Genomic DNA, 22,351 nt, shown 5'->3' on the forward strand with positions numbered 1-22,351 from the left:
GACAACTGGGAGATGTCATGACCACAGAACAGTGGTCATGTTATATGTACATACAGCTCTTAACCGCTTCAACACCACACAGCCACCTCTGTAAAAGGCAGCAAACCAGCTCCATCACACTACTTAACTATGTCTGTAAGAGCTGACACATGTTTCTCAACAGCAGTTACTAAGTAGTGCTTCTATGTGCTTCACCTTAAGAGTGAAGTAAAGGTTTCACAATTTGTATTTCTCTTTTTTTTTTTTGAGCTGAGCATTGAACCCAGGACCTTGTGCTTGCTAGGCGAGTGCTCTACCACTGAGCCAAATCCCCAACCCAATTTGTATTTCTTACAGAACAAAATCAACCTAAGAGTGTGAATTTGAAGCACATAACCTCCATCTGAGTTCCTGCATCATCAGCAGGACAAGAACAGAAGGAAGCTGTGGGTGACAAGCGACTATTCTGGTACAAACTATATACAGAATGTCCTTTTAGGAATTCACTGCTGTGAAGCCAAGTTCATTGTCTGTGAGTCAAAGTGGAACCTTCAATTCAGCCTCTTTGGTCTCTATGAAGAACTTAATGCCCCATTCATCCTGGTCTAATGTATTGTAATACACTCATTATATTTATTATCCCAGAGAACTGCTGCATACCTGCATTAACATGTAGTAGATTCCAGCCATGCCGTGGGCGGCTCCAACATATTGCTTCCTGTGCCACTGATATAACAGGGGGCAGCGCTCAGCTTTCCTTTCTTCCCTTGACAAAGTCTTTCCTGACTCAATAATAGCGGTGACTACCTACAGAGACAAGGAGACATCGGAAATCAAAACACCTCACAAGCATCTTCATCTACTCTAATAACATTAGTGTGTGGGGGAACACAGAGAAATTATTTAATAAAAAAATTTAAGCAGCCATTATCTAACGGTAAACAGAAGTTTCTTTCCTGCCCCATGCAACCATTCCCAAATAACCCACATGGAGACTTAATATTACTCATAAATATTCAGCCAACATCCCAGGCTTGTTACTACCTAACTCTTACATTTAAATTAACCCATATTTCTTATCTATGCTATGACATTTTCTCTAAAAGGCAGCAAGTACATCTCCAAACAGGGATACACACTAGCTTCACTGATGAGGGGTGCTGAGGAGTGGGGTCTTCTGTGTTGTGGTCTAGTGGAATGACTCTGTGGCAAAGACCCACTTTAGTAAAGTGTTGCAAGTTTTAAACGGGCATCCGGCCCTCCTCCAGTCATCTAAGTTGTGGGAATGAGATGTGAGCAGACAGAGGTGGGCACCTTGTAAATAGAACCCTGACAAAGGAAGCCATTTCTTTCCCCTTTCCAAGCAGGCTAAGGGTGCCAAACTACATTTGGTTCTGTGGATAGGGTATATGTAGAGGACATCAGAACAGAGCGGAACGAGTATGGGTACCCAATTATCGTCACCTTGCTTTAACCTTTGGGTGTTGAACTATGTAGTTCCAATGAAACATAACCTAACCAATACAGATCACCAATTTTTAAAATACGTTTGAGAACAAAAGTAGCATTTTCTGAAAAACATTTTCTGAGATACTTTTAAAAAAAGTTAATCCCACCTAGAAGCAGAGGCTGGGTATTTACATAACTGTATGCTGTCAGCTAGCTTTGAACATCAGAAGGTCCAGTAGGCCCACAATACCTCTTTAATAGCTGTCTCACCAACAGTGCCGGGGCCAATCTCTGTATTCACGTAGAGTAAGGCATACAGGTAACCTGCCCGCCCATACAGCAGCTCATCAGGAAGCTCTGACTCTTGACAGACAACGGTTCTATGCATCTGCAGAAGTCTAACCAACAAGACAAAGGATTATCCCAGACAATGTCTAAAGATCAATTATGACTGAAAATAACACTAAGTTCATAAAACAATCAAAACCTCTCTACTAATTCCTGTTTCAAATAACAAAATTAAGAACAAAAGTATCCAGGTTGGAGATGTAGGTCAGTGTGAAGAAGTGTATGAGGTCCTGGATTCAATCTCCAGCTCTGAAAAAAATTCTTTCAGCTCCAAATGTCCACCTCTCTATTGCTCTAAATCATATAGTAAAACCAGAGTTCACACTTTACAACCTAGTACTAGAAGAAAGTGATGTAAAATCTAAGTAAGATGGAGCTGAGAGATAGTTATACTTAGGCAAGACTCAGTCGCTCCATCTTTCAACAGCATCAAACATCCTCATGTGCCAGAAACTCTACCATATATACAAGGAAGGGACCTTGCTTTCTGCTTGTTCAAGAAGAATATATAAACTGACCACTGTAGAAACCTTCACAGTCCATCATCATTCCCTCCTCACTGAAACTTAGAGCTAAAGACTGGATGTGAACTCACTTTCATGCATTGAAGGAAATCAAAACTTGTTTAGAATGATTATTAAAGTCCCACTAAAATTAAGGCATACTCATGAAAGCAAAGGAAAAGAACACATGATCCCACCACTAAGACTAACATACTTCACTTTTCAGAGAGACCTGTTTGCAATTGCAAATTAGAAAATAAGTTAATTATTGAACATCTTTGCTCAGTAATTTTTCAACAAGACATTTGGAGACATTCTCAATTTTTAAAACTCTCAATTTTTAAAACTCACTTTGTGATGCATTCCTGGGACTCACATTCACTTTTGAGTTTATGATATATCACAGCTCCCACAGCAAGGGGCCCAGCATCTCCACAGAGGAAAGTGACTCTGCGACCACTCAGATTTCGGAGTGTTCTCTTCACATAATCCAGGGATCGGAGCAGGTAAGTCTGGTCACCAGTGACCCGATACAGCTGCAGGTACAAAAGTGCTATGCCTGGAATGAGGCCCACCCCAAAAAGGAAAAGCATTACTATCTTCCTTTTTACCTTCAGAGAGGGATTTTGTAATTACACAAAACATCCTCTACAAAGACTATGTATTTAGAAATGGACAACATAAACAATAGCAACAAAAAGCATAATTGAAACTGATGAAAAGAAAAGACACAAAAATTAGGGTGGAAAACGCCGTGAAACAGGTTAAAATGTATCAGTCTGTTAACTGGCCCAATGTGGTGAGTCAGCAATTTCTGCTTAGAAAAGAAGATACAGACACACCACTGCTCCATCTCCTCCCAGGTCTTGCTCATGGCCAGCTTCTCCTCAGTCAAGCTAATGGAACTCTCTCTTCTCTGCTTCTCCTCAAGTCATTTCCTTCTATATGATTCCACAGTAAGTGATTATCTTTATGGATTTTCTGCCTCCTTTCTCATTTTTATATTTTCTACAGTGTTTCATTTTTTTTTTCCTTTCCTCATCAAGCAATTAGGCATCTAACCAGTAAGTCAGACCCACACTTAAGGAACACCACATGACCTGGCAGAACCAGGACAGTGGGAGCATCCTGTCACCAACCTCTTCTAAAACAGAAATAGAAATCTGGAGCCAGGTGTGGGGGCTCATGCCTGTGATCCCAGCATCTGGCAGATGGACACAGCAGTGTCAGGAATTCAAAGATGTTCTCAGCTATATGACAGTGGCTCTGAGGCCAGAACTGGCTACACCAGATTCTCTGCCAAAGTCTTCCCTCACAACAGACAAGAGCCAAGAGTTCTGCTGAGAGCTCTTTGAGGAAACCCTCTGGAGAATGATTTACTCTGAAAGCATACTCTGACTCCTGAGTTATGGGACTATGGGAAAAGGGTGCTTGGATTTGATCAGCACATGCAGTGGATCACACTGAACCCCATTAGTATGTTCAATTAATGTATGTTAGTAAAAAAAGCAGTCAGCATGACAGCTAAGTGAAAAAAGGAATCAATATAAATAAAGCTCACTGTACAAGAACATACTGGAATAAATGTTGACAGTAACTAGGTCAAATAAGACATTCAGTTAATCTAAAATTGAGGTTCTTTAATATTCAAGACTTCATCTAATTTACCTAATAATCTGATTTTTGTTCTTTTTATTTTAATTTTTAAATTTCTCTAAATATTTAACAGCTTATTTCTTTAGTAGTTAATTCAGGGTACTTCACACCTTCAAGTTGATCTTAAACATATTTCAAAAATTACAATGAATATATGCCAATTTAAATACAAGGCGATCTGTAAGATCTCATTTTCCTTTACCCAAACTACAAGGAAGAGCTAACTCTAAATCAAAATGGAGACAAGGAGAGTAGACTTGGCCCATGCCACATTATCCCTAAGAAAGAACCATTTACAGATGAAGAGACACAGTTCTAACTTTTGTCTCACAGATTTCTATAAATTGTAAGATAAGGTGAGTGGGCAATAAATCAGACCACCCACCTTGCCCAAACAGTAAATGATTCCATTTTGCTTTACCAATTTCTGTGACCTGAATCCTATGGAAAGCATGGAATCTCAGATGGTGGGCTTATAGTACCAATTCTCCTCACAGGTCAACCTCCCCTATTTAGTAATGCCTTATAAAGAGGTCTGTATGCTGCTCTCTACACACTTTCTCTGCCTCTCTGAGCATTATTTTGCCAACTTTTCACTCATGAAAGTTTCTTCTCAGGATATATCCATTCCTTCTAGAAATATCTCCCTTCTAGGGAGGGGAGTGTTAAAGACAGAAGTAAACATCCCAACTCGTCTACAGCATAATCCACCCTGAACATTGTACAGTCTCCATAGAAAGGGGGTGATTAAAAAGAAGGAAGGAGGGAGGGAGGGAGGGAGGAGGGAGGGAGAGAGGAGGGGAAGGAAGGAAGGAAGGAGGGGGGAAGGAAGGAGGGAAGGAAGGAGGGGGAAGGAAGGAGGGGAAGGAAGGAGGGAGGAAGGAAGGAGGGAAGGAAGGAAGGAAGGAAGGAAGGAAGGAAGGAAGGAAGAGAAAAACTTTACCAACAAATGACACCACGTCCCAACACAAAAACAAAAGTGACAAGAAAGACCAAGACAACATATCACTTCAAAAACTTACTAACAAGACAGTACTGGTTCCCAATGAGAATGAACTGGAAGTAATCTCAGCAAAAAATTCAAAAGAATGATTATAGCTCTGCTTGAACAACTCAGAGAAGATATGAATACAGCCCAGGAGAATAAAACGAAAATGAGGAAATAATTTCAAGATATGAAAACAGAATTCAATAAGGAAATAGAATTGTTGGAGAAAAAAATCTATTGAAATAAGCTAGAAATGAGAAAACACAATAATCAATTATCTCAGTGGAAAGTTGCACTAATAGAATAGATCATGTGGAAAAAACAGTATTGGTGCTGGAAGACAAGGTAGAGGAATCAGATCACTCAGTAAAGGTCAATGATAACTTTTTTAACATGTGAATGGAACATGGAAGAACTTTGGAACACCAAGAAAATTTAGCATTATGGGCAAAGAAGAATAATAATACATAACAAAGTCATAGAAGCTAATTTTTTTAAAAAAGATTTATTTATTATGTATACAGTGTTCTGTCTGCACATATCCCTGCAGGCCAGAAGAGGGCACCAGATCTCATCACAGATGGTTGGGAGCCACCATGTGGTTGCTGGGAATTGAACTCAGGACCTTTGGAAGAGCAAGTGCCCTTAACCTCTGAGCCATCTCTCCAGGCCAGAAGCTAATTTTAATAAAGTTAGAGAAGGAAATTTCCCAAATCTAGAGAAAAAGATTTCTATCCAGGTACAACAAGCACATAGAACACCAGGGCCATAGAAAAACAGGCACATACACACATAGACCAGGTCAGAAAAACAACACAAAACTTCCCTGTGACATATTATAGCTTAAATACTAAAAACATAAAGAAAGGGCACTGAAAGCTGGGAGGAGGGCATGGTCAAGCATCTTATACAGTTGAGCCCATTAGAATAATACTTGAGTAGACAGAAAACTTTAAAGCTAGAAGGGCCTGGTAAGATGTATTCTAAATCTTGAAATATCATATACTCAACAAAACTAGCTATTGAAATTAAAGAAGCTCTGCAATGCCTAGCAGAGGAGTTTAATCTACAGATAAAAAAATCATAAAAATAAACAAAATGGCAGGAATCAGTATACATCTTTCAGTAATAACTCTTAACATTAATGGTCTGGTTCCACCCTACTCTCAAAAGAGGTTAGTGTACTGGATTAGGTAATATAATCCATCTTTCTTGCCTCAGCTAGACAGAGAGGAAGCAAGACACACAAGAGGGCAGGTAAATGCTGAGTCATGTGACAACATGTAGACTGATAAAAATGGGTTAATTTAAGTTGTAAGAGCTAGTCAAATAAGCCTAAGCTGTCAGCCGATCATTTATGATTAATAATAAGTCTCTGTGTGGATATTTGAGAGCTAGCCGGCAGGACAGAAAATTCTGCCTATAATAGGTGACTTCAATACCCCATTCTCACCAACACACAAGCCATCCAGAGAAAACAACAGAAAAACACTGGAATTAAATTGAATAACAAATCTACAGGACATTCCACCCAAACACTAAAGAATATATATTCTCATCAGCAGGCCACGGAACATTTCCCAAAAATGGCCCCATATTTGAACACAAGAAATTACCAATGAATACAGAAAAACTGAAGTAACATCCTATACTCCCACTTACTACAATGAGATAAAGCTAGACATCAACAGCAACAGAAACCACAAAAAGTATAGTCTCATGGAATAAACAACACACTACTGAATGATAAATAGACCACTGAAGAAATCAAGAAATAAATAGAAAAATTCCTAAAATTTAATGAAAATTAAAACAAAGCACACCAAATTCTTTGGGGCAAAGTGAAGGCAGTCCTAAGAGGAAAGTTTATAGTGATAAATGCCTACATAAAAAATAATTTGAGAGATAGGTCCCTAGACACATTCCCCTGCCTGCCTGCCTGTTTGTCTATCACCACATTCACCAACCTACCTAGCAATGACACCTCATGGAGTCTGACCTAGAACTTCAGGAAGTCACTTTAACCACCCTCCACCTGGTACCATGTGGAGTCTGACTGAAAATCCAGGTAGCTCCCACAGACCCATTTCTCCACCTGCTTTCTACTCACCTATCCACAGCTTGATCTGGCACTGGTCTTGCATGAATTCCGATCCAGAATTCCAAACAGGACCCCCAGACACATTCTGCTCAACTGCCTACCTATCAGCCATCCTACTTACCATGGTACTAGAACTGTGGGAAATCTGACCTGGAACTCCAGGTAGAAAACCCCAGAAACAGTTTATAAACCCACCTGCCAAGAATCCCCAGGACCAACTTAGCATTCTGAGTCCTTGGCCCCAGTAAATCACCAAATCTGGCTTCTACCACAACCACCTCCACTTGTGCCTAACCCCTGTGGAGAACCAGTAGAATTCAGTGAGCTCTCTACAAATTTCTAAGGATCACCAGAGAGAATTTCTAAGCTGACACAAGTTCTGTGTGATGGGTTTAATGAAAATGGCTTCCATAGGCTAATGTGTTTGAATGCTTAGACCCCAGTTAGTAGAATTATTTAAGGATTAGAACATGTGGTCATATTGGAGATGGTATGTCACTGGGGTGTACTTGGAGGTTTCAAAAGCCCATGCCAGGCCCAGTCTCAGTGTGTCTCTACTACCTGCCTATGGATCAGGATGTAAGCTTTTAAGTCTGCTTTAGTGCCATACCTGCCTGCCTGCTACCATGCTCCCTATGAGGATGATCATGAACTAACCCTATGAAACTATAAGCAAGCCCTCAATTAAATGATTCTTTCTATAAGTTGCCTTGGTTATGAGGCTCTTGACAAAAGAACAAGCTGTGGGATGACTCATCCCTAACAAGCTTGAGGGCCAGCTGGCCCAAACAAGTAAAACAGATAATTTCTGAGAGCCACCCTGGGTCTGCCTAAGGGCCTTAGCAACAGCAGCTGAGATGTGATCTGGAGATGACCTGGACCAATAAGAGGCAGCCATGTCACACCAGCAGCTGCATATTCATCAGACCTTCTCCCTGGAGTGGGGTGGAGGGTCTATAAGGCTTGCCTCTTCCTGAATAAATTGAGCTTGTTGTTTCAACATTCTCCCAGAGTCTGTGTTGTTGACTCTGCGCCTACTTGGCCCCCTCCCCCAAAGGGAACAACAACATAGGACCCTGCCACAAACAGCTAAAGTAGAAGTTGGTACTAGGGACTGGGATATTGCTGTGACAATACTGACCACGCTATTGTTTAGAGCAGTAGTTCTCAACCTATGATGGTGACCCCTTTGGGGGTATCAAACGACCCTTTCACAGGAGTCACATATCAGATATCCTGCATATTAGATATTTATTTACCTTGTGATTCATAATAGCAAAATTACAGTTATGAAGTAGCAATGAGGATAATTTTATGATTGGGGGTCACCACAACACGGGAAAATGTATTAAAGGGTTGCAGCAGTAGGAAGGTTAAGAACCACTGGTTTAGAGGAATGTGGAAGACTTTGGGACTTTGGATTAGGAAAGCAGTTGAACACTGTAAGTAAGTCTCAACAGGCCACCCTAGTAGGAGTTTGGAAGGCAGTAGTGCTGACAGCATTTTGGGATATGGGGGTCCAGCTCAAGAGGTTTCAGATGGGAATAATAGCAACTGGGCTACAGACCATGCTTGGAATATTTTGGCAAAAATTTGGCTGCTTTTTGGCCTCATCCTAAAAATTTTCCAGAGTTCAAATTGAAGAGTTTTGGAGTAATAGCAATGGCAGAGGAGATTTCAAAACAACTTAGTATTGACTGTTGTATGCTTATTAGCAGCCATTTTTATGCAGATCTGTAAAGAAAAGGAGCAAGCAGGCAAACAGAAATAATAAAATGTCTACTTTGAGGAGAAAAAAGAGCACCAGAGAATGTAATGTTAGGACCAAATTCTGTGCTCAAGGAGATAAGTTTAAGGAAATGCCTGAATCTAAATGAAATTGTACCCTTGGGGTGAAATCCCACTCAGGCTATCCAGTTTTCTATGAAATGAAAAGGCCAAGGGATTTCCCCAGGCCTAATAAAAATATTAACATGTCAAAGCTTATGCAAAGGTAATTTAAAGAGGAGGCAATGTTCCAGGCCCAGAAAGCAGCAGAATTTGGCAGCTTGGCTAAATGATTCTGGATTTAAGGATACAAGTGTAAAGGAGTTGTGGAATCTTCCTCTACAGTTAAGGTCAGGTGTGTGGCAGAGGAGTTCCAGCATGGAGGCCCAGAGAGGCATGAAGCTGTGAACTTGCATTGGAGACCCCAAGTTGCTGCAGGTGCCAGAGCCATGGGATACCTGCCAAGGAGAACTGAATACAGAAAGTGGATACAGCTCCAGAAAGTTGCAGTCAGTAAAGCTGGAAGGAGTGGGAGATCTGAAGAGTCTTAAGAGCCTCTAGATATCAGACATAGAGACACAGAATTTGGAATTTGCCCTGCTGGGTTTCAGTATTTCTTTTGTTCAGTGTTTCTTCACTATGCCCCCTTTCTCCCTTTTGGAATAGTAATACATATTCTATGTAACTGAATGTTGGAAGGATGTGATTTGATTGTTGCTTTTACAAGGGGTGAAAGTTAAGAGATTGCCTTAAGTATTAGAAGACACAATGAAACCACTCAATGAAATTAAAGAGAAGGAACATAAGGAAAATAAATGCCCTACTGATGCCCAAGAAAACACAAACATAAGGCTGATAGAAATTACAAAAACAATCCAGGACTTTAAAACAGAATCCAGTGAATAGATAGAAACACTAAAAAAGACTCAAGCCAAAATGAAGATGAAATGGGACAAACCATAACCCAGCTAGAAAATTCAAAGGAAAGCCTTACAAGTAGAATGAATCAAGTAGAAGGCAGACAGATTATCAGAGATAAAGCAGAAGATCTAGTTCAAAAAGCAAAGAATATAAAAAAAAAAAAAATGTAAAACACATAGGGAAGGGACATAGAGGAAATGTGTGATACCATGCAAAAAGCAAACCTTCAATTGACAATGATAAATGAGGGAGAAGAACCCCAAATCAATGGTATAGGCAAGGTTTTCAGTAAGATCACAGAAGAAAATTTCACCCAATCTAAGGAAAAATATACCCATGCAAAAAGCACATAGAACAGCAAATAGACCAAACCATAAAAAAACACTCCAAAGCATATCATGGTTAAAACCCTAATAATATAGAACAAAGAAAGAATATTAAGAGCTTCAAGAGACAAAATACAAATGACATATGTAACACGAATCCTAAATGGTTTTATAATAAAAACCCTGAGCCAGATATTGGGGTAAGTGCTGAAAGATCAGAGAGACAAAGGAACAAGCCACTAGAGAAACTTCTCACCACTACCAAATCCTCAGGCCGAATGGAGAGCGAGATCCTACCTCCACAAATCCTCTGACCGAATCCTTCTGAGTCCTCAGCATAAAGGGCCTCTAGTTCCTGTCTCCTCACGCCTTATATACCTTTCTCCGCCCAGCCATTTCCCTTCCTTCCTAGTGCTGGGATTAATGGTGTGTGTGCTTCCCAAATCCTGGTAGCAAAGGCATGAGATCTCAAGTGCTGGGATTAAAAGCCTGTGACTCCCAAGTACTGGGATTAAAGTGCCACCACTGCCTGGCTCTGTTTCCCTCCTAGAGTAAATCTATAGGCCTTGAACTCACAGAGATCCAGACAGATCTTTGCCTCCTGAGTGCTAGGATTAAAGGTATGTGCCACCACTGCCTGCCTTCTATGTTTAATCTAGTGGCTGGCTCTGTCCTCTGATCCTCAGGCAAGCTTTATTTGATACACAATATACCACCACAGACACATAAAGGAAAACCCACCAGAATAACAGCTGATTTCTCAATGGAAACTATGAAAGTCAGAGGGGCCTGAAGCAACAGATCCCAAGTCATAAAAGACTATGACAGACAACCTAGAGTAACACCCAGCAAAACTACCTGTCATAGGTGAAGGAACGAAAAACGTCCCATGATATAAACAGCCTAAACAAATGTGTGTCCAACAAACCAAACCTAAAGGAATTACAACAAGCAGTGCTGAATTCAGGCTGAAGAAATGGATGAGCAAAGGAGAAAGGCCATAGACAGATATAGGATGCCATAATTCCTAAAACAAAAGTACCACTGAGAACACAACACCAAAACTCAGCAACACAATGATGGGAAGTAACACAAATATTTCAATACTGACTTTAACTATGAATAGTCTCAATTCTCCAATCAACAGACATAGGCTGCCTGAATGGACCAAGAAACAAAAATCAATGTATCTGTTATCTACAAGAAACACACCTTAGCTTTAAAAACAGAAACAATTTTAAGAGGAAAAGGTGGCTAAATGTACTCCAATCAAACATGTCTAGGAAATAAGCAGGTACTGCTATCCTGATGTCTGACAAAACAGAATTCAATTTAAAACTAATCAGAAAAGTTAAAGAAAGATACTTCATTATAATCAAGGAAACAATTAACCAAGAAATTATTATCCTCAGCATATATGCACCAAACTCTAGTGCAACCAATTTCATTAAAAATAGAAATTAAACAGACAATTATAGAGAAAGAAGTCAAACTATCCCTGTTTTCAGAAGATAAGGACTATGCATTAAAAATCCCACAAATTCTACCAAAAATTTCTAGAAATGACAAAAAAATTAAGCAATGTGGCAGAATTCTGAAGCAATTTGAACAAATCAGCAGCCTTTCTATACATCAACAACATACAAAGAAGGAGATCATGGACACACTACCATTCACAATAGCCTCAAAGAAAATAAAATATCTAGGAATGAACCTACCAAAGAAGTGAAACCTCTACAATGCCAACTTCAGGTAAGAGAGCTCCAGCAACAGCTCCACCCCACACCATGCAGCTAGGGCTGGTAGAACTCAACCAAACGTAGCCCAGGCTTTCTAGCCCAAGCCCGTGAGAGGATTCCAACAATACCTCCCCACTAGCCAGGAGCCCAGAAGTGCCGAGCAGTTGGGCACTATCTCTTTGTGATGAGGAAGCATGGTCCTATCCAGTGCCATGACAGACTGAGTGGGGCAAGGAGACCCACACACAGGTCTGAGGCAGTCTGCCATGAGCCCTGAGGAGAAAACACAAGTCCACCCTACGCCTTGCTGTGCCAGGCAGAATGGCACTATTATGGTGAGCAAATGTATGGTGTGGTTTGGGAGACAGAGACAAAATGGCTCCTGTCCTGTGGACAGAGATATCAGAGGAGGGGAAAATGGTGAGGAGGGGGCTGACATGGGTGGTTTAGTGAGGTCTGGGCCTGGGCTGCTGCAAGAGCCCATGTCTGGGTTCATGGCCCTGATGTAGCCACATTTTCTGTTGATCTTGGTGGCTTCTGATAACACCAAAGGCTGAAAATATAGGACTGTACAAAGTCAGCCCCATCCTTCACTGGTTACAATACTAGGAAGAACTAGTCCTGCCCCTCACTGGCTGCAGCACTTGGGAGAGCAGGCCCTGCACCTAACCTGGGCAGCACAGTAGAGCTGACCCTGTTGGTGGAGGTGTGGGGGAGCCAGCCCCAAATCTGTGAGCATGGGAGAGCTGTCCCCACTATTTGTCTGGCATGTGGCAGCACAGGCAGAGAAGAGATGTCCCCCTTACCCATCTCCCCTCTCTGTCTGCAACAGATGAGGGAGCCGACCCTCCCCCTTACCAGCTGCAGCACTCAGGAAAGCAGGCCCTGCTCCTCACCAGGGCAGCACAGTAGAGTTGATCCTGTTGGCAGAGGCAGGGGTGAGCTGGCTTTGAAGGGGTGAGAGTGGGATGGCTGGCCATACCCCCTCATTGGCCATGTAGTGGAGAGGGACAGGAAAAGATGCCCTTCCCATCTTGCTCCTGCCACCTGTGATGAGCAAGGGAGCTGACCCTCCCCCTTCCCAGCTGCAGCACTCAGGAAAGTGGGCCCTACACCTCACCTCGGCAGCACAGCAGAACTGACCCTATTGACAAGGATGCAGGTGAACCAACCGAGACCATAAACATAGATCTGGCCCCACCCCTCATCTGCCATATGATGGTGTGGGTGGGGAGAGATGTCCCCCTCACCACCAGTGGCTGGTGGGAGGGCTAGCCCTGAAGTCATAAGAGCAGAAGAGCTGTCCCTGCCCCTGCATCAGATGCAGCATTTGGGAGAATGGCCCCTGCACCTTGTCTGGGCAACACAGTAGAGCCGGCACTGATTGTCTAGGTGTGGGAGAACCGACCTTGGGGGTGTGAAAGCAGGAGAACTAGCCCTGCCCCTTGTTCGCTGTTGTAAGGGTGAACTAGCCAGGGCAATGCTGGAGAGCTCACCCTGGTGGTAAAGACAGGGGAGAGCTGGCAGGCTGACCAACCCTGCAACTACCCAAGCCCAGAACCAGGATTATGAGTTGACCCACCTCAACACCCACCCCATCTATGATCTGTGGGAGCATGTGAAGGGGCCAGTCCTACAGACCCAAAGCTGCAGGATCTCCATGACTCAGGGCAACAACAGGATATCCCAGAGGAGTCCCAGTGAGGGCCCGGCAGAGACAGCGTAGCAGAAACAAGAGGTCTCAAAGCAGACCAGTGACTCTTTGCACTGAACACTTGCAAGATACATGGATAAAAGGGTTTACTGCATGGCTGTGTTACACCACAGCTTCCATGATGAGATTTGTCCTTTTTTTTTTCTTTTCTTTTCTTTTAAATTTTATTTTATTTGTGGAGGGGCGGAGGTTGCAAGGGAAGAGGGTGGATACTAAGGGTCAGGGAGATTAATCGGATTGAGACACATGATGTGAAAGACACAAAGAATAAATAAAAATAAAGTTAAAAAACAACTTCCAACTGCTGAAGAAAGAGGCATATTCATGGATTTATAGAATTAATATTGTAAAAATGACCATTTTTTCTAAATAGTTGTTTACAGATTCAATATAATCCCTATCTCGCTCATCACAGAAATAGAAAAAAACTATCCTAAAATCCAACTAGAACCACAAAAGACTAAAGATAGCCAAAACAATCCTGAACAAAAAGAATAATTCTGGAGGGATTACAAAACATTATGATACTGTTCCAAAAACAGACATGTAGACCAATGAAACTAAACTGAAGAGTCAGACGCGAGTACGTGTAACTTCAGCCATTTACAGTTGACAGAGATGCCGACAACATAAGCCGAAGAGAAGTGATGTTAGACACTGGACAGAGTGACACGAGACCTGTACCTGTCACCCTGCACAGAATCCAACTCCAAAGGGATCAAAGACCTTGATGTGAAACCTGAAACATTGGAACTGCTAGAAGAAAACATCAGCAATACCCCACTGAAAACTCGGTCAAAAGACCATGAATGGGAAGGTTGCAGGCCCTAGGAATAATCTACTATTTCGGTTTCACTAAATGGTCATATTTTCAAAGTGCCTTATGAACATTTATGTTTGTATAAACAGATCTGTGCTGATGTTAACTGGATTGAGAAGCTTTTTGTTTATTAATCTGCAGTGGATAATGCGGATTCCTAACTGATCAAAGTGCCGAGAATGAGTAACTGTCAGCATTCAGCATTCAGACTGAGATAGGTTATCTAGCAAACTCCTCCCTTCCACGTCTGAGGAAACATCACAGAAGATGAGGCTGGAAGAACGTAAGAGCTAGAGAGCAAGAGGATGGGGAGGAGTTGTGAAATGCTGTCTTCTGGAGACAACATGGCTGTTTCATACAGCAAGTCACAACAGCCTTGGTCACCTACATAAGACCTCTACATGACTAAACCAGCCAAAACTCTAGCTGGTTGATTGGTTGACAGATGGGGAAGGGCTGCCCTAGGTCACTTTGCAGATGTGGTGGCTGCTGGTAGACTGTCCTTGCCCTAATGGTTGACCCCGAAGCCATGCACAGATACTCAACATGAATTTGACTCAGGGGGTATTATCATTATTATTAATAATATGAAAGAATACATGAAGTTGGGAGGAAGATAGGTTTGGGGTCCTGGGGAGTTGGAGCGAGGCAGTAGGGGGTGTATACGATCAAAATATGTTGTATACATGTATAAAATTCTCAAAGAATAAGTAAAAATATCATGTTAAAGCAAACAAGGGAAGTCTCTAAATTTGTATGTGAATTACTGGCATGTTTGTCAGCCTTTCCTGTAATTCCAGAGAACAAGGTCTGTTCTTTTACATACCTCATACAGCTACGAAAATGCTCAGACAACCTGGTAGTGTGAAGAAGCCCATTAGATATTGTAGGCCTGGGGCACTTGGAGCTGCCCACTCCCTAATTTAGAACTTGTACAATCAAGGTCTAAAACTAATTATTAGTCAAAAGAATAAGACTTGAGTCATACCATTAACAGATAATTATCTAAACCCTGTTCCAGGAGCCCTAAAGTTAGTAGGACTACTAGCTGTTGGACATCCTCATAAAGGACAAAAATAGCCTCACGTCCCTTTCTCCATTAGTCTCCTTTCTCCAAACAGACTGTCAATACCCTGAAGGTGAAAAGGCCCTCAGAAAAAGCTATCTGTTCTAGAAATAGTGTAAATTTGGCACACTGGACACTTTGTCCATTGTTCACTCAGACCCTTTAACAATAGGTTATACTACAAAGTGATCCCTGTGACCACTATCCACTTTCATCCCCTTGACAATGTGCTCAGCTTTAATCTGTGACAAATACTTGCTATTTCCTAAACTATGCTCTGTATATGTCATCTGAGTTCCTTCATCATAGATCATGCAAACCAGGGAGAAAAGATCCCAGTGTTAGAACAGCAACAAAATGTAAAATTAGTTAAGGCAAGTTAATTTTGAGATCACAATTTTTTTTGTCCTGAATTACATGACTTTTTGTTTAAGTGATGTAATAAATAAACAAATCTATCATTAAAATAAAATATTTATGTATATAAATAATTAAAATTATTTGAATCAAATTAATTATAACCAACAAGGTAATCATTTATAAAGCACACCAGACACACCATTTCATCACAACTTGTCAGAAAGAAAAATATAATGACAGACCCAACAAAATAAATCATAAGGTAGACCTTTTCTTGTCACACATTTGCACAGCTGTGTATAAATAATGTTATAAAAGTATACTATGTATTAAAGATCAAACCTTCAGATGGTACTTCTTCAGAAACAAAATTACAAAACAGCTCATAATAAAACTGTCTAATGATTCGAGGGTATAAATGTCACCATTTTCAAGCAGGAGAAAATGTCAGTCTCAGCTGATGTACACTGGTTCGGGAATGGAACATGAGGTACTCCACCTGTCCAGCCAGTATACGCAGAGCAATCATGAGGATCAGCTGTCTTCAGCCCTTCTTCCATTTGCTGAAGAAGATCTTTGATTTTGGTCTGGATACGCTTTGTGAAGTTAGGAACAATCTAAAAATTAAAGGAGGAAATAAATTAAATTGTACAAGAAGAGAGCTTCATGGAAGCAGCGGAAAGCCGCACTGGACACAATAGACACAAATAGGCCTTATTTGACACATCTCAGGTACCCAGAGTCTATTCTAGCTTTTCGGAGTTAATGTTTTAATGAAACAATGCCATATACGGATTACCATTCATAAATAGTATCATAAAGAATAATTTACAGAAATCGAGGGCAGAGAAGAAGAGAAAAGCAAAGGAACAAAAGATCTGACTACACTATCCCCTTTTTGTCAGGGACTGCACACCCACACACCCTCAAGGTCCTTTCAACCCATGTGCCATTGGTCAACCCCAGTGAGGTCAGAGACTGTATGCCTACCAGCTCACACATGCACTTGGGATATCCCAGTGAGACCAGAGATAATGTACCCACTCATCTATTAATTTCCACCACCTCCACATCCTATCAGACCAAGCCTGTGAGGCCAGAAATGCTTGCCTGCAGCCGGAGTCTCCCCAATTCAAAGCATCCTTTGGGTATACGCCCAAAAGTGTTGTAGCTGGACTTTGAGGTAGATCTATTTCCAGCTTCTTGAGGCACTGCCACAATGATTCCCATGCTGGCTGTAAATGTTTGAACTCCCAACAGCAATGGATGACTGTTCGCCTTATTCCATATCTTTGCCAACATGAGCTGACATTTATTTTATTGATCTTGGCCATTCTGACTAGTGTAAGACGGAATCTCAAAGCAGTTTTGATTTGCATTTCCCTAATGACCAGGGATGTTGAACATTTCTTTGTTTCTCAGCCATATGTGTTTCCTCTTTTTGAGAATATTGTTTAGATCTGTACCCCATTTTTTAACTGGGTTATGTTTTTTCCCTTTTATTCAAAATAGATTTTTTTCATACAATATATTCTAATTAGTTTCCCTCTCCCCATTCCTTCCAGTTCCTCCCCATTTATCTCCCACGTGAATCCAGACCCTGTCTCTTGTTAGAAAACAAACAGGTATCTAAGGAATAATGTTGAAATTCAATAAGATAAAATAAAACAAACAATTGGAATAGAACAAAACAACCAAATACGAAAAAAAGCATAAGAAATTGCATATATATGCAGACAGACAGACAGACAGACAGACAGACACACACACACACACACACACACACACACACACACACAGAGGAATCCCATAAAAACCACAAAAACAGAAGCCATAATAAGTATGCAAAGGACCTGTAAAGTGTCCCCCGCAAAGCCCTGCCTTAACATTATGAGACAAAGAACCTCCAAAGATGCTGCTGAGTTAATTTTGTACTGGCATCTATTGCCGGGCATACAGGCTACCCTCAGGAGTAGTTTGTTTCCCTAATGAGATTACCTTGAAGAAAACTAATTTTTCATTTGCAAGTGGCTATCTGTTGGAAATAGGCTCTGGGTTAGAGATGGAGCCATGTGTCCACTTCTCTCTCTCTTTTTTTTTTTTTTTTTTTTTTTTTTTTTTTTGGTTTTTCGAGACAGGGTTTCTCTGTATAGTTTTGTGCCTTTCCTGGAACTCACTTGGTAGCCCAGGCTGGCCTCGAACTCACAGAGATCCGCCTGCCTCTGCCTCCTGAGTGCTGGGATTAGAGGTGTGCGCCACCACCACCCAGCAAGTTCTCCTTTAATCTCTAGGGATCCATATGGTGCAGACATGCAGGACCTATGCATGCTGCCTCAGTCTCTGTGAGTTCGTATGTGCACTACTCCTGATTTCTTGGTGTCCTCCAACCCCTCTGGCTCTTACACTCTTTCCATGAAATTCCCATGAGCCCCCAGGGGTGGGATTTGATGGGGACACCCCTTTTAGGACTGAGTGTCATGGTCTCTCACTCTCTGCATATTGTCTGTCTGTGGGTCTCTGTATTTGTTCCCATCTGCTGCAGAAGGAGTCTCTAATAATGGCTGAGCAAGGCACAGAGTGTCATTATTTATTTTCTTGATGTCCATTGGGGGGGGGGGGTTTCACACATTTTTAGATATTTGCCCTCTACCAGATGTGTGGTTGGTAAATCTTTCCCCATTCTGCAGCCTGCTGCTTTGACTAAAAGATGATGTCCTTTACTATGCAGTAGCTTGTCAGTTTCATGAGACGCTGTTTACTGTTATTCTTAGTGCCTGCACTATAGGTGGTCTTCTGTTCAGAAAGCACTCTCCTGGGTCAGTGAGTTCAAGACTATTCACCACTTTCTCTTCTATCACATTCAGTATTTCGAGTCTTACGTTGAGATCTTTGATCCATTTGGAGTGTTTTGTACAGAGTGACAAGTATGGATCCATTTCCGTTCTTCTACATGCAGCCATCCAGTCTGACCAGCACCATTTGCTGAACAGGCTCTTTTTTCTAGTGTGTGTTCTGGCTCTTTCATCAGACCTCAGGTGTTCATGGGTATGCACACTTATGTCTGGGACTTCAGTTCAACTCCAGTGATGAACATGGTCTGTTTTTAATGCCAATACTGTGCTGGTTTTATACCACAGCTCCAAAGCACAAAGCTGGTGATACCTCCAGCAGTTCTTTTATCATTCAGGATAGTGTCAGCTATCCTATTTGCTGTTGTTGCTGTTGTTTGGGTTTTTGGTTTTGTTTCTGTATTTCCCTATGAAGCTGAAAATTATCCTTTCAAGTTCTGTGAAGAATTGTGTTGGAATTCTGTTGGGGACTGCACTGAATCTATAGACTGCTTTTGGTAGTATGACCAGTTTTACTATATTAATCCTACTGATCTATGTGCATGAAAGATCCTTCTGATGTTTTCTTCAATTTCTATATTCAATGTCTTGAAGTTTTCATATACAAGTCTTTCACTTGTTCGGTTAGTTACCCCAAAATATTTTATATTTTTGAAGCTTTTGTAGAAGGTGGTTTCCCTGATTTCTTTCTTAGTTCATTTGTTCTTTGTATCTAGGAAGGCTACTACTGAGTTTTGTGTATTAATTTTGTATCCTGCTACTTGGCTGTCAGCTGCCGAAGTTTCCTGGGGGAACTTTTAGGGTCACTTAATGTATACTATCAGATCATCTGCAAATACAGATACTTTGACTTCTTCCCTTACTGTTTCTACCCACTGACCTCCTTCAGTTAGTTGTCTTACTGAGCTAGCTAAATACTATACTATATCAAATACTACAGATGTGGAGAGAGTGAATCAGGAACTGTCTCGTTCCTGATTTTAATGGAAATGCTTTGAGTTTCTCTCCATTTATTTTGATGTTGGCTATGTGCTTTCTGTAAACTGCCTTTACAGCCTCTAGTCTCTCCAAGACTTTACCAAAAATAGTTTTAGAACTTTGGTATCTTTTTCTTATTTGATGGTTCCTTTTCTACATTTTTAATAAATATATTCAAACAAAAACTATGAAAATTTTATCAAACACACAGAGAGCATTGCGTAACTTCTTAAATATCCAACAATTTTAAATGTAGATACAATTTATTGGCAGTGCTGTGTTGGTTTTTTTTTTTAAGTAAATTTAAATTATTTGATAAAGAGTTAAGTCATATTATAACTTTTTTCAAATTCACTGATCTTTTATTTGAGTCTACAATTCAACCAAAAAGCAGACTCAAAGTCAGGCATATCTGTATCTTATTTACTTCTGGGTTATCTGTTTATGTAAGCTGCTGTCACAAATGCATGCAATAGAAAAGTTATATTTTTGAAGTAACCAGACACATTAGGATGAGCTTCATAAGGTTTTAAGCAGGTGTAAAATCACCTTTTCCCCTATGTTTTAGAACTGTATCTGCTGCAGCTTGCCAAATATAAGGATCTTATAAAACTTATTTTTCAAAAGAGGTAGCAATAGTAAAAAAATAATACTAAAATGCTTATAGTCACACGTATATTAATAAATATACAGACATCTACACATATCTTAAATGCGTATGCTCAAGAGCCTTGAAAATATGCAATTATCAAAATATGATTTTGTTACTCGGTTCTTTCTTAGGATACAAGATGACAAAGACAGTTACCATGAAGGTACGCAGCTAGCTCAACTGGTAACACATGGGACTCTCAACACACTTAAGAGTGTAATTTTTAATAAAGCAAAGCATCTGGGTGTGGTGGCACATGCCTTTAATCACAGCACTAGCAATATTCAGGAGCAGGTGAAGCTCTGAGTTCCAGGTCTGCCAAGACTATACAGTGAAACATTCTCTCAAGAACGAAGTCAAACAAAGCAAGAAATTTCACATCATTTTATTTCTATGGCATAAGAAAGCTTGTGAGGGGGGAAAAAAATCAAAGCTGAAGCTTGTTGTCATTGTTAGTTTTAACTGGCAACTTGACCCAGCCTAGCATCACCAGAGAAGGGAGTCTCTCACCTGACAGGATAACCATATCAGACTGGCCTGTGGTCACGTCCGTTAATCTTGGCAGTTAACTGATGTACAAGTGCCTAGCCTACTGTGGGCAGCACCATTCCCTGGGCAGATATTAAAAAGTTTGCCAAGTATGAGCCTGGGAACAAGCTAGCAAACAGCTGTTCCATCATACCTACTGCTTCAAGCTCCTGCTGGAGTCCCCTGCCTTGACTTCCTTCAATGAGGGACTGTGACTTGCAAATGTAGGCTAAATAAACTCTTTCCTCTCCAGACAGCTTTTGATCAGAGTGTTTTATCATGACAGAAGGGCAACTAGAATGCCTGTTATTTAAATTAGATCATCATCACCTGAGTTATCATTAGAAATGGGAATTTTTAAAGTAGAATGGGATTGCTTCTGGACTTGATCCTGGAACAAGCCAGAACAACCCTTTTCTTTGACACAGAAGTTTCTTCTGTTTAGGGATAAACAAGGAAAAGACAAAGTCAGAGAAGGGTAGAAAAGAATAGGAGTTTGACAATAGATTTCTTAGAATTTTTTTCTTTAATTTTTTGACATAACCTCTAAAAATTTTAATTACTTTTGCATTTAACATCTTTTAACTTAGATGTACTTGCAGAAGTCCTATTAATTTTTATGAATTACCAAGTTTAATTATTTTAGATGATTTTAAATTCCAATTAAATCATTCTGCCCATTTACGGTATTTTTAAAAATTGTACTGCTTAGGAAAGCTTGTTAAAATTAGTCAATTTGGAGACAGTTAATATTAGCCATTAAGGGAAATATAAATTCAAGTTTTCTCTAATCAGATTTTCCCTTTAAAAATAATTGTGAGTGGAATTAAAACATTTATCAAATTCAGCTAGTATATATAACAATCTGTTTTTCTGGACATGTCTTCCCTTTCTTCAGATTAGATATGGAAGGAAAGTCCAGAGAGGGCAAAAATAAAGACTGCCAGCAAATTATCAAACAAGCATGACTTCAGAGGACTGAAAACAAAACAAATAGAATGACGAGACACTAAAAGGCTTTCAAAGCAAGCAAACAAAATGAATTCCTCCAATGAAACATTTTGAAAGCAAACCAAAAGGGTATTCAACAAGATCCTCCACCATCTCACAATAAACACATGGACCATCAACCGAACAAGCGAGAGCTGAGCCCCATGAAGAACTCACCAGTATCCCATCACCCATGAAGAACACACCAGTATCCAACTGAGGAGGCATGCCAGATACTTGGAAATAAGGGGCCTCATATTGATTCCTGACACCAAGCCCAGTAACTTCTCCAATGCAAAATGGATTGTCCTTGGCACCCACATCTGGGAACCTTAACTACTGATTCAAAACCGAAGTTCTCACCTCAAAGGGAATAAGACAGAGCTTTTATTGGGCTGCCAAATGTGAGGGACCAGGGACCAGGAACATCAGGTCTCCCCGAACATCATGTTCCACTGTGAAAGTAGTTACATGAGATTTTTTTATTGGGCATATGATAAAGAAAGTTATAAATCAAAGCACTTACAAATGCATTAGTGGGAGCCACTGGTGGGCAGGTTACAGCAAAACTCTATCAGGTTCAGGCGCTATATCTGTTGACATTCTCAGCATTTGAA

The 22,351-nt window shown here is 40.7% G+C and overlaps 1 protein-coding gene across 1 annotated transcript in view; it reads right to left on the reverse strand.

Moving 5' to 3' along the window:
* Lancl2 (LanC like 2) overlaps window positions 1–22,351 on the reverse strand; it is a 45,167-nt gene that overhangs the window by 17,084 nt on the left and 5,732 nt on the right. Inside the window, exons 2-5 of the mRNA XM_036181697.1 lie at window positions 16,237–16,354; window positions 2,631–2,838; window positions 1,679–1,826; window positions 640–786 (exon numbers count right to left, since the gene is read on the reverse strand). Of these exons, the coding sequence (XP_036037590.1) occupies window positions 640–786; window positions 1,679–1,826; window positions 2,631–2,838; window positions 16,237–16,354 (621 nt within the window). The remainder of the gene's footprint in view (window positions 1–639; window positions 787–1,678; window positions 1,827–2,630; window positions 2,839–16,236; window positions 16,355–22,351) is intronic.

This window comes from Onychomys torridus, chromosome 3, assembly GCF_903995425.1.
Source record: "Onychomys torridus chromosome 3, mOncTor1.1, whole genome shotgun sequence".
NCBI lineage: Eukaryota > Metazoa > Chordata > Mammalia > Rodentia > Cricetidae > Onychomys > Onychomys torridus.